The sequence below is a fragment of the Trichophyton rubrum genome (genome assembly GCF_000151425.1).
Source record: "Trichophyton rubrum CBS 118892 genomic scaffold supercont2.3, whole genome shotgun sequence".
In the NCBI taxonomy this organism is placed as follows: domain Eukaryota; kingdom Fungi; phylum Ascomycota; class Eurotiomycetes; order Onygenales; family Arthrodermataceae; genus Trichophyton; species Trichophyton rubrum.
In genome coordinates this window covers 1951935-1964419 of record NW_003456426.1, presented here as the reverse complement: position 1 = coordinate 1964419, position 12485 = coordinate 1951935, and the positions used below count along the sequence as shown (strand labels likewise).

The 12485-nt window shown below is 45.9% G+C and overlaps 6 protein-coding genes across 8 annotated transcripts; 3 read left to right on the top strand and 3 right to left on the bottom strand.

The window, feature by feature from the left end:
• Positions 1–1224: 1224 nt before the first annotated feature.
• On the bottom strand, positions 1225–2934 carry TERG_03470 (uncharacterized protein; the record flags this gene model as incomplete). The annotated part of the gene is made up of 1 exon (XM_047748090.1): positions 1225–2934. One exon carries the CDS (start codon positions 2932–2934, stop codon positions 1225–1227), a length of 1710 nt encoding a protein of 569 aa, XP_047604064.1.
• A 453-nt stretch (positions 2935–3387) lies between these two features.
• Positions 3388–4338, bottom strand: TERG_03469 (uncharacterized protein; the record flags this gene model as incomplete). The annotated part of the gene is made up of 1 exon (XM_003236376.1): positions 3388–4338. One exon carries the CDS (start codon positions 4336–4338, stop codon positions 3388–3390), a length of 951 nt encoding a protein of 316 aa, XP_003236424.1.
• Positions 4339–4952: 614 nt separating this feature from the next.
• Positions 4953–5861, top strand: TERG_03468 (uncharacterized protein; the record flags this gene model as incomplete). The annotated part of the gene is made up of 2 exons (XM_003236375.1): positions 4953–5721; positions 5773–5861. The coding sequence occupies 2 exons, from the start codon at positions 4953–4955 to the stop codon at positions 5859–5861; spliced, it is 858 nt and encodes a 285-aa protein (XP_003236423.1).
• A 641-nt stretch (positions 5862–6502) lies between these two features.
• On the top strand, positions 6503–6882 carry TERG_12003 (uncharacterized protein; the record flags this gene model as incomplete). The annotated part of the gene is given in 2 exon segments (XM_047751028.1): positions 6503–6644; positions 6653–6882. Coding segments are annotated over 2 exon segments (372 nt in total).
• A 152-nt stretch (positions 6883–7034) lies between these two features.
• Positions 7035–9288, bottom strand: TERG_03467 (uncharacterized protein; the record flags this gene model as incomplete). Its single annotated transcript, XM_003236374.1, has 4 exons — positions 7035–7568; positions 7628–8076; positions 8150–9153; positions 9215–9288. The coding sequence occupies 4 exons, from the start codon at positions 9286–9288 to the stop codon at positions 7035–7037; spliced, it is 2061 nt and encodes a 686-aa protein (XP_003236422.1).
• Positions 9289–11207: 1919 nt separating this feature from the next.
• On the top strand, positions 11208–12338 carry TERG_03465 (pre-mRNA-splicing factor cwc15; the record flags this gene model as incomplete). Of its 3 annotated transcripts, XM_003236372.1 has the most annotated exons (8): positions 11208–11217; positions 11271–11293; positions 11351–11427; positions 11483–11770; positions 11837–11921; positions 11974–12144; positions 12219–12254; positions 12321–12338. In XM_003236372.1, the coding sequence occupies 8 exons, from the start codon at positions 11208–11210 to the stop codon at positions 12336–12338; spliced, it is 708 nt and encodes a 235-aa protein (XP_003236420.1). The 3 variants fall into 3 exon arrangements, with proteins under 3 accessions (XP_003236420.1, XP_047605949.1, XP_047605950.1); XM_047749576.1 differs by lacking the exons at positions 12219–12254; positions 12321–12338 and having other exon boundaries at positions 11974–12171; XM_047749577.1 differs by lacking the exons at positions 12219–12254; positions 12321–12338 and having other exon boundaries at positions 11837–12017.
• Positions 12339–12485: the final 147 nt, after the last annotated feature.

Below are 12485 nucleotides of genomic sequence, written 5' to 3'. Positions count from 1 at the left end.
TAGGGGGATCACAGTCGCGAGTTATTGTCAGCCTGCGGATACTAAGTATACTGCTTTCGCAGCATTTGATACCCGTACAATGGTTCAAGCGAACAGGCTACTAATCTCTAAAAGGTGAGCATGGCTATACCTGGTAGTGGAACCGTTTGTCGTGGTAAATGCCAAAGGGGGTACATTACATCTATTATACCTTGTTATAGAGCGACAACAAGAGAAATCCAATCTGGAAGACATGCAGAATTCATCTAATCAACATATGAACATCGATGGTTACCAAAACCATCCCAAGATTCTAATCCCACTTTCCATTCGGCGTAGCGGTGGTTTTATATAGGTATTCCCTGCAACTCCTCTCGGCTAGGCTCTTGCACCGTCCCACCATAGACCGTAAGAGGGATGCTAACTTCAAAAGATTCACAGGATATATGTTCTGCAGCGGCAAACACAGTCCCTCGTTCATCATGCTCGACGGGTTCTAACAGACCAATCCCAGATGCCGACGTATGAGCATTTTCCGTAGAATCGGGCAAGCTGCTTGTTACGAACTCAAATCGAAGCTGCCATTCAACATTCACACCAGACGTGATTAGAGTAGGTGTGGCGGAGACCGGGATGGCGGGCGTGAAGGCTACTCTGGATGCAAAGAGGGTGTTTTCAAAACACATAGCGTGAACCTTTCGTGTGGCGCGAGTGATACTTGCCGCGGATCGAAGCGCAATTTCGGGATTGATTGTCTCATGAGTTTCTAGAGAGCCACGTAGAGAGTGACAGTGAATAGCTGCGTTTGTAAAATCAGCAGTAGCCACGATAGTTTCACCTATTCGGTGAGATGGTCGATTAAGCACTATCACGGCAACTCGCCGGCCACTGCGAGATATTTCGAAGCGGTTGGCACTCTGATCTGATGCAGTTGACTGGTTGCTACGTAGGATAGCCAAGTCAATGGCGTCCTTGCATGAAAAAGGGGCATCGTGATGAAGGTGTGGCGGCCCGGGACTTATCGGTGATATTAATGAGTCCTGGCGGTCCTTTTGCTTGAGAATTTCGTCTACGTAAGACAGAAACTGAGGTGCTGATGTCCATGCTTTCGCGCTTATGCTTTTTTCCTTTGCTGGTGGCCGTGGGGCTGATGAATCAATACTCTGCACTCGTGCTTCATCCCTCAGTACCACGTATGGCTGCATTAGATCATGTCCGAGAACGCCTCCTTGAGCTGTCATATCATTAGTGAATAGCATATAAAAAAGCGACGAGGGGGTTGCCCTTACCATCCACACCACTGAGAACACGGAATGGCACATTGATCTTGTGAAGTCGCTGGTTCCCCTTTATGGCTGCTGCCTTTTGCGTTCCAATAACCAAATTATATGAAATTTTTATAGCCTTGCCCTTGTGGCTTGAAGGTAGTCCACGGGGTAGAGTAAATGAGAACGAAAACGCCTTTTCCTGCCCTGGCGCCAAACGGAGGTCGACGAAAAGAAGGGATTGCGGAGTTGATAGTAGAGGTATAGAGTTGGATGAAGAGGCGCCTCGCATTTCCCGTAGCCCGTCAAGTTCTCCTGTTGAAGTCAAACTTGCAAGAGAGTTTCCCAGACTGCTGAGCCCTATATTTCCCCAGAACCCGCTTCTAGGCTTCGACTGCCTTGGCGACCGTTCATTGCTGCCGTGATGACCAACAACGCCCTTACGCTTTACTTCCTCGAAGATTGATTGATCCAGTAAGGATCCATCAACGGTGAATGAAGCGTTGATCTGGGCATAGCCCATGAGAAGTGTTTGCGACTCATTAGATCGACCGTTCCTGGCTGGCTCGAGGTTTGATTGATGTCTTCGATGCCTTGGAAGGCCCCTGTTCATAGAAACTAATTTATAGTCTGAATCAAGAGTTTCCGTGGAGTTATTGCTAAGAGAATAAAACTCAGTACTACTTCGGGTACTGCCCTCCATCGCTGATACAGCGGAGAGTTTCGTTGCCGGCGTAAGGCAGCGAGGCTGGTCAGCTGTCAACTTCCCATTGGCAGCAGTTACATTAATATGATCGGGTATTGTAGATTTAGTAGTAGATTCGGTGTATTGACTCTCTGGGGTCGACTGCGTGGATGGATTTGTTTTATTTTCAGGCGAAGGCGGAGCCTGCGGAAACTTGAAATCTCCATGGAAAGCGCTCATTTTGCGTGGTGCTCTGCGCATCGGAGTCCTTCTAGCTGCCGGTGAATTATTGATCGGAGAACGGTAGGGGTCTGCTTCATCCTTGGTGCTCGGAAGGGAGAGGTTGGACTGTGAGGTAATGGGCGAGAATCTCGAGATTGGAGATCGGGGAGACACTAAATCCAGAATTAACACTCTGAGTTTCACACAAAGGGTTGAAAAATCAAGTAGTGAATTAATACCAGCTGGAAACTCGTCTCTGTAAGGGTCATGTCTCCTAGGAGGGGCTTGGAAACTTGCTGATCGTGCATGCCGGCCTGGCTGCGGACTCTTTGGGGACTGAAGCTGTTTACGGTCATGAGAAATATCTGTCTCTAAAGATATTATTGAAACAGATCGTTTATGAGAATGGTCTGGCGTGTTGGAAGCTCCATTAGTGCGTGATGGGGTGGTAGGAGGAAAGCTCTGGCTCAAGATGGGAGAGGAGCCAACGGAAGCCGAGGCCCTGTGATGTGGGTGTCGAGGCCGATACCCCAAGGACTGCGGGCGACGCGGCAAATTATTAAACGAAAATGGGTTAAGCGATTTTGCTGGAGAGTAGTTGGTCCCATCCGTGACGGTGTTAATAGGCCGAGACCCTCCTCGATAATGCTTCGTCGTCCCAACAACCTCGTTTCCTGCCTCTTCTTCTGTCACATTTTTGAATGTGATTGTGCATTCAACGTCTTCTCCGGCGAATATAGTTTGTTCTTTCCATCTCACGAAGACCTGAATGTCCGATAACATAACGGTCGGCTGGTTTTTTGCTGCATGGATGAATGCGTCGTTAAGGGATTGGGGGCATGTCAAGATCGTTCCGGAAAGAATTTCAATGCATGTCTAGCTTGTGAATGTGCATTCTCCGTGTAGCCAGCGTAGGCTTTGATATCGAGTTGTATATAGACTAGAAAAAGGCCGTTACTGCAGCGAACGTGCACTCGGTTACCTGTAAGGACGAAGCATCAACGGTTGTAGATGCGGAGAGTTCGACTTGCGTATTTCTCCAGGACGTTCTTGGCTGATCTTCATGTGGTCTTGGCATGCGCTTGGCGGCTAACTTAAGCGCCGACGGCTACGCTACTCAGTATTCAGACTACCAACATACCCATTAGATATTAAGAAGTGTGAGATGGTATTGTACAGTTAAAGATATGTAAACAGTGTTAGAGTATAGGCTGGAGGAGCTAGTGGGAGGTTGATCTACCAGTCAGGCTTCTCTTTGTAGCTTCGCTTTGTATTCAATTCTCCGCGGATGTCTTTTGAGATCTTACTGCTTCTGGCTTTCGACGAGTCTTCCTTCGACCAGTTATCCCTGGAAGAATCTCTTTTAGTACCAAGAAGATCATCTGCAGTAACCTCCCAAGGATCAAATTTTCGAGAGGAAGTGTCTTCAGGAACAATCCTTTTCTTGGGAATTCCTTCCCGACGTCTGCTTTGAGACAGATAGTCACCAGGAAGGTCTTCGAGAGCGTTTGAGGAATGGTGGCGTTGAGATAACACCTCCTCGGTACTAGGATCGTCTTTAGCAGTTGAATCTGTGTGTCTCAGTCCCAGCTCCATCATTTGCTCTTGGATTCTTATCTTTCGTTTCTCCCAGCGATTTCTCCTATCAATTTCCTCTGCCTCTGTGGCTCGCCATTTGCTTTTCAATATCCTTCGAATAGCTTCAGGGGAGATTTTGAATTCCTCTGCAAGATTCTTTGTCGAGAACTTCACAGAGTCCATGCTATGTAGCTTCCGGATGCTCTCCATGGTGTCGGGAGACACCTTCTTCCGCGGTTTCCATCCTTCTTTAAATTTCTCCTTCAAGGCGTTTTTTTGGACTGCCCATGCGGGTAGAGGTTTCTTAGGCTTATGTTTCGTTGATTTAGATAGACTAGTGTCTTCAGCGGTTTCCTTCTCGGTCTTGGCTGAAGGAGCAGTGGAATAAGATGCTGCAAAATCCCATTGTTTCAGTGCGCCATTTTTTGGGAGGGAGAAGGGAGTGTAGTTCGTCGCGGTGTAATTGTAATAAGTTCGTGAAGGAATTATGTGCAGCGTGATCGAGGATGCGAAGGATGCTGTAGTGACCGACCGGGTCGGATAACAGAGAGATCGAAGATGGCGTAAAACTGGTAATATATTCGCAGCTGTCAATGGTTGCGACGCCATTGCAATCACCGAACACAATCAGGGAACCTTTCGGGATTGTTTTTCTACTATTGAACGGAAATTTGCAAACAACAAGTAGGTCCAAGCTTGCTCACGTGATATATACTTTTTCCCCTTGGCCAATCAGTTACGGGGCATCCATAGCAAGGATGCCGTTGAACATAAGTCGCGGGCGGAATTGAGAATTGATGTAAATGACGATAGAAGCCAATCAATTCTGTTTACTGCATGAAAATTCCTTGATTATATTTTGCATATTTGGTTTGCTATTCCACGGAGGGCCAATTTAATATTTGACCCCATCCTAACTGCCCAGCCAAAGGTTGGAGGTACTATTAAAGTTTGACATTTCCCCAGAAATCAACCAATTGAATAGCGATTAAATCAGCAAATGAGGATATTTTTTCTCACTCCCTTGTCTCCACCTATTTCTGCTCAATGTAATTTTGCTTTATTGTTCAACCCAGGATTGATACTATTGTTGAGAGATGAAAGGATAAGAAAATGACACTACTTGGTGGGAGGATAAGAAGGCTACTGGGGAATTGACCAGGCGGGCTCCCTTCTCTTCTTAACCGACTAGTCCTTGACATCTTCATTACGGAATACCATCAATGTCGGAGCCTGCTGGAACCTCGCCCATGGAGGGGCGATACAAACAGCGCACACAAACACCATATCTGGAATCCGACTATTCCTACGACTCGGAGGATAGCACAGATATGAATGGTGCTAGACGGAAAGTTGACCACTCCAACCTCCCTGGAGGCAACCGATCATTGGCCGGTATCTCTATCAGGTCATTTCTCCTTGGCCAAGCTGCTGGGCTTTGCTCACTGCTCACCTTAACACTGGCCTACCATTCGCACCCTCTATGGAGAGCCCCCTTCTTCGTTACATGTTTAGCTGTTTTCCACTTCCTTGAGTTTTACATTACGGCAGCTTATAGCACTTCGTTTGCTACGGTATCTGCCTTCCTTTTGAGCTCAAATGGTGCCGCGTACAACATTGCTCATAGCTCTGCAATGGCCGAATGTCTCCTGAGTCATCTTTTATTTCCCGAGGGCTATCTCAAATGGACCTCTATGCTTTTTGGTGGGGCCAGAGTTCAGGTCTTTGTTGGCTTGATGATGGTGCTTGTTGGGCAGATCATCCGCAGCTTCGCCATGGTCCAGGCAGGCTCAAACTTCACCCATACCGTTCAGACACAGCGAAGAGACGAGCATGTACTTGTTAAGTCCGGTTTGTACAGCATTCTAAGGCATCCTAGCTATTTCGGATTCTTCTGGTGGGGACTAGGAACCCAATTAGTCCTCGGGAACTTCGTTTGTTTCATCGGATATGCCCTCGTCCTTTGGAAATTCTTCTCATCTCGGATACACCGTAAGTGCATGGCTCATTGGAAGTGATTGGACAGTAACTAATATATGCTAGGCGAGGAAAAGCTTCTAATTGGATTTTTTGGCAACGAGTATGTAGAGTACAAGAGCAAGTCCTGGGTAGGAATTCCATTCATTGGTTAAGCGGTAAACGCCCTCTTCTTTGCTATTCATTATGTATGTATGCCTGATGAGTCAACAACAAAATTCATTGAACGTTCTGGATTCATCATATTGTTTGCTGTCATCAGTGCGGTGAATTGGCACAAAAGAAGTCATAATTTCCCTCTATCTTGTTTGTCTACTTATGTAAGTGACACAATTTTCTGTGAATATATAGCTATCTCTGCTTTCCACTTTCCCTGGTCATTTGAAGCTATTATGCAGACGCTGATTATACCCAGTGATATACTATGCAATGCATCACACTCTTCCACAATATAACACTACTATTACACTGTTTACCCGCAGCTTAAAAAGCAAGACAATAGGAAACATCCCTAGTCTGCTTAACATACCTAACATAACTAACATACCAGACGATACAACCTCAAAGTTGCAGACAAATCTCAAGTACAGACCTTTCTACCATGTGTGGAATTCGAACACACACTCATCGACCCTGTGGTTGTAGGTTACATTATATACGTCTCTGCAGGACATTTAATACCCCTCCGTGCCCATCTGCGCCGAAGGACACATCTCGGTTCATCACGACAGGCAATATATACTTCTCTAAAGCTATGCTCCATCGCTGCCCGAGATTATACATCTTTCCTTGCGAGATGGACCCGTACCCATGTCATTCTCACTGGAAACAGTTTTCCGACCCAATAACGCTTCTTCAACCGCCTGATGATCCCGAGGCAGAGGTCAAATCGGTTCCCAATTCTCGGCAGAATCATTACCTAGAGGGAAAAGATGATGGTATGCAGGCAGACAGTCGGGAAAGAAGTCATTCAATTGTGATCTCTTCCCAAAGTCTCGAGCCTCGTTTGCTACGGGGAAAGTTTCGCGGCCTAAGTTGGAGCTCCTGGAAGAATCCTTAGGTTTACTTAATGCGAGGATAAATGGTGTTATGGATGTGTATGCGTGGAAACGGAGATATTATCTTGGAGTTTATGGCCATACCATGGTCAGAAGAAATAAATCGAGGTACTCTTGATAATAATAATGTGTGTTCAGGGAAAAGCAAGCAGTGAAAAGGCGTTGAGTATATGAATTCTTGATGGAACTAATTTAGCCATCAATAATAGGTATACATCGGATAAAAGTAAAATTAACATCAGCCTAATAATTAAAATTATACAAGATCGTCTATAGCTTGCTCTGTATGGGTTGCATGGCCACACCACCGCTCATGCTATATAGTTGGGTATCCTCTTCTTCGGATTTCCGGAGAAGCATATCTCTCCCTGACCGTGTGCTCCACCATGTCACGCAAAAATTGGCTCGTTCCACATCCATGTCTCCGTTACTTAACGTATCCCAAAACTTCTCTTGACACTTTCTCCTTATCTCTAGGTCATGAATCCGGTTTATCAAGTCAACAGTTAAGTCTAACCAGTCCTCAAGTAGTTCAACTCGGAGATATGGAAGACCATCGATTATGGTCATCGCCAGTACACCTTGTTCTGAAAGGTCCTCAGGTGCTGGGTTTGGATTTGAGTCGGTTGCTGGAGGCAGTAGAGGCGTTGTGGGTGCGTTGATAGCTCTGTCGTACAAGAGTTGGAGGAGAACTGAGGGTAAATATGGTTGGCTGTTGGCAAGAGGTGATGGGGGTGCCGTTATCTTGAGAATGGTTTTGAATGCGAGGCGGAATTGCCTTGCAGACAAGTTTTTCGGGAAAACCTATACGGTGTAAGCATTATCGAATTGATAATAATTTGAATTGAAATACTTCCACTTACGGTAAATAGGGTATCAACATAAGAGGGAAGGTGTTTTGCGGCCATATTGGCACTTTGCGGAGCTGCAAGAACAGCAAGAACCACACTATGAGCAGATTCGAAAATTTCTAGGAGATGGTTATTCCCACCGGCTGCGAGATAAGGTTGTGCTGCTGATAGGAGGAGTCGCTCATTTAGCATGGGTGATACTATCAGACTGAAATGTTCCGCTGTGTTGAGGAAAAAAAGGTCTAGACATCTATCGAGTGGATGGGCGGGAATTTTCGATGACTCGGATGGCCGAATCTCTTCTAAAAAGTCTTCCGACAAGTCAGGATATTGGGCAAGGATATCAATGGCAGTTAAGTTGACGAAGACATATTGTGACGAGCTGCTATATCCGGCTCTTGCGGTAATAAATGCAAGATGGCGAAGGGATTTAAGTGACTTAGAAGCAATAAAAGGGCTACCTGTTCAGTAAAAAAAATAAAAATGTAAGCTACCTAGTAGTTTGCCAGCTAATGAGCTGGAGCGTATACTTACTCCTATCAGAGGCAAGAATAGGATCATTGAGCACCCTTCCGAGTATAGCCCGGAGAATTATGATAAAAGAAAAGAGGGGTATATTTAGTAACTTCCAAAGTGTAGGGATAGTTGTCTGTAATGAGGCCGTATCTAGGAATTCGGACTCCTCGGATTGATCGATTTCTGACAATTTGTTTTGACGCCACTGAACCATCAATGTCCTGGATAGCTCGAATAGTGAGTCTAGCACTTGTATGACCTGGCCACGGTTGCCGGTGCTCTCAACCGCATGAGCAATGAGTCTCGACAGGGGGCCAAATGAAGCCACAAGTGGTCTCATTAATATATCCTTTGCTTGATAGTATGAAGGCGAATCTTCCTTCCAGCAAAACTTGCCCTGGCCAGGAATTTCTTCAATACCCCTGTCAATGGAGCCCAAAAAATAGCCAGATTCAAGGCCCTCTGGAGACATGAAGGCGGCATCAGCTAACACGGGAAGGAAGGCGTCGTATTTGATCCTGCTTCGTTCCCAGTCTGATAATAATTCGAAAGTATAGTTAAGGACGAGTACTATCGTATATGCAGCAATCGTCGGACTAAATCGAAGCTCATCTAGAGCTAGCTGTATCCCGGTGACCAGAGCAGCCTCGAGCTTTTTCCGTAAGGCATATGATAAACCTCGTCGATTTTGTCCTTCGAACCCGAGCAATAGCCCGCCTAGCAAAAGGAGATGTCTCCATCGCGGTGATTTCTCGTCGGCGCCATTCACTACTGCCTTCATCCAATCTTCTCGACCAATTCCCCGACGCTGCAGATTTGGGGAGTGCGGGTCATACGCGGATTCGTAATTAACTATCGTGACCGCGGCGGTGTTGAAAACGCTCAGCATCCGCCGGCAATAGTGCAAATCAAGAGTCGGCAACTCCCATAGCGATTCGGCACAAAGTAGCTGGCTTGACAGAAGAGTAACGTTCAAAGGATTAGTGAGCAGGGTTAGATGGCCGAGAGCTGAGGGTAGAAGACTGGGAATGGAGATCCGTTAGTATCAGTCCAGTTGCTTTAAGTTTGCGGTAATGATCATACTTAATGGCATCTGAAGGAGATGTTGCAGTCTGAATGGATCGCAAAAGCGTCGCAAGGGACCTTTCAGTCCCCATGATGCCCGTTAACAAGTTGCTTGTTGCATCGGGCAGAGGGCCGGATCTCTGTCTGCTCTTGATGTGTTTTGACGTGGAGAGCGAACAGCTTCCTCCCCAGCTTAACTTCTTGCCGAGGCTCAAGCCGTGGGCGAACTAAGCATCACGTGACAAATCTTATCTTCAATTAAGGTTTGCGCGTTCAGGAGTTAAAACATCCCAACACTCAATAGCAGCAACAACAATCAAAGCTCGCGAAGAAACGGCAGAGCCCATGTCCTGTTCCGCCATAATGTGGCCCCGGCGAAAATATGACATCGCACTCGATACCATCCGAATATGTCTCTCCGGAGTTCCCCTCTCTATACTTTCCATTTAGCCCTTTGAATCAAACTCCAAAACACATCTATCATATGGAAGATGCGTGGCGCTTTACCCTATACTGGACATTGGCGTTCTATGGCGGAACTCATATGGCTGTAGCACTGTATGCTATGATATGCCAAAGACACAGTTGGAAGCTTGCATGGGCAATTCCACTTGTATACGCGATCGTTGCTGGGCTGGAGGGCTTGTTAGCTGGTAGCGTTGTTGGTTTAATGTAAGCCTGGGTCTCCATCGGCTAGATCGAGATACCAACTTGGATGATTGGTCCTAATCCATCTCTTCCTCCAGTCTCGGTTTAGTTTACGAAGCGGGAAGCTTTAAAATGTCGACATGGATTCCCTTTGCCTGGGGCTGCATCAACGTCCTCGTTCTTATCTTGTCATCCTTTTCCTTCCATGGTGGACTTTGATCGCATTGTTGGGCTCGGTGGTTATCCCACAAGGCCATATACCTGAGCTATGCATGCGGGTATCTGCGACTACCAGCCCATCAAATATTTACCTCTGCTCACAACGACTCATATCAGCGATGAGAGAGCTGCTCGTCCAGGTTTACAACTTCCGTGTATATATATATATACCTATCCTGGAAGCCTCCCGCAGGCGCATCATTGAGCTGATAGAAGCTTAAATCCGATGTTGTACATCACACCTATTATTGATCGAGGCCTATCTTTCTATAACCTAAGGATGGTATATCACCAAGGTATGTCCTGCAGTATCAAGTAAATACGGACTCTAGATATGTACCTGGCGGCTGACAATATAATTCTTGGAGTGGTTTCTTTCTGAAAAGGACAAACTCTAAGCGATAAAGCTTTACACCCTGCTTTTGACGACCTTTATACCTGGGTTTATCTAGGATTTATCTGGATTATTACATCCTGTCATGTTCTCTATTATAGCGGCCAATCCAGCTGGGTGATCGGGTCTTCGTTGGAAACCCTAGAAGGTATGCTGGCCAAGGAAGCTGGATTCGAATGCGCACACTCGGCATATCCATTGGTTTTGGATTGCAAGGACAAGGTTATTTTTTATCGTCACAAATGGACATTATGACTCTGGCGTCATTTCTCAATAAACGCGTGCGCAATATCATATTTTCCTCTTGTTGAAGCCATAGGAAATGCTAGTAAAATCTTAGTTAGCTGTTAACTTAGCAGACTAATGAGAAGTTGGTCAACGGAGTGGACGAACACATAGACACCAATTCGACATTGTACCTTACATAAATAGAACATATGAATATAGTTGGGACCGAGTATATAATAAAAGTAATGACTTTGAAGAGAAAATGACAAAATTGCGATGTTTCTTATTTCAATCGAACGTGAATGTTAAGTTAAGCTTAAATCTGTTGCCTGTAATTGGTTTAATTTCCGATCCAGCTCCTATCTTCATTTTCATTGGCAGGATTTAAGTCACATATAAATTACCACGTGATCATGATATTCCGTTGACTACGCAATAATTTTGGTCGCTCCCTTTGCCGTCTCTCTTCGCGGACATCGCAACGTTGTTACCACTCTATCCACACAATACTCCACAGAGAAGATGACTACGGGTATGTGATGCTTATAGACTTTGGGAAAGTTCGTTTGCTGACGCACATTTTAGCTCATCGACCAACCTTCGACCCAGTATGTCAACTTGTCACCATTTCCGAGGACGCTTCATTGTACTTACTGTTACAATAGGCCCGGGGCAAAGAAGCCCAGAGAGGACCTGCATATCATCAGCGACTTCTCCCTGCTCATACACATCTCAAAGTCAGGTACGGAGGGTGACCGACTTCGTTTTAGGGAACGCATACTGATTAGATGTTACAGGCAGCCAGGACAAGGAGGAGCAGCAGATGCTCAACCAGAGACTCGAGATTTACGCGCCGAGCTTTTAAAAGCCGAAGCTGCTCATTTTGCCAAACTTAAGGGGGGACCTGGGCCGTCGAATGCTGATGCTGAGCCGTCTGTTCCCAAACGACAGCTGGAATCCGCGCCGGAGCAAGATGATATCGCAGACGAAGATCCGCAAGCGAAGCGGCGAAGAATATTGGAAGAAACGCGAGATATAGATGCAGATTCGGACGGCGGGGACTCGGACAGCAGCGAAGAAGATAGGTGCGTGGGGAGGAATTTTACCTTTTAGCGATCTTTACCATACGGTCTGCTAACGTATCAACGCAGCGATGACGAAGAAGATGAAACTGCAGAATTAATGCGAGAATTAGAGAAAATAAAGCGAGAAAGGGCAGAACAACGGGAGAGAGAGGTAGGCCGAAAATCTCAGGGATGGTGGGGTCCATCAGCTAATAACTTCATAGGAACAAGAACAAGCTGCAAAAGAACAAGAGAAACGGGAAATTGAGATTGCTCGAGGAAATCCATTGCTCAACCCGCAAGATTTTAATATTAAGCGACGATGGGACGACGATGTCATCTTCAAGAACCAAGCTCGAGGCACAGAAAACAAAGGTGACAAGGAATTTGTTAATGTAAGTCTTATACTCTTCTTAGCTTGAACATAGTTGTATGGGTCTTGCTTGGCTAATCTCCTGTCTTTCATCAGGATTTACTACGGTCCGATTTCCACAAGCGATTCATGGTTTGTTACATTTCCGCTGCCCTTTTCTAACCATATAGGCTACTAACTTCTCTCCTCTTCTACCAGTCTAAGTATGTCCGGTAAGCCAGGAGTGGCTTTAGAGGCGCCATGGAGTTTTGCCACTGTCAACTTGTATGCTATTACGGGGTATTTTATTTATAACATCGAAGGGATTATTTTTGGAGGGGCGACGCATAAGGTTTACCGTGTTCCGTCTACCAAAGGTACAAC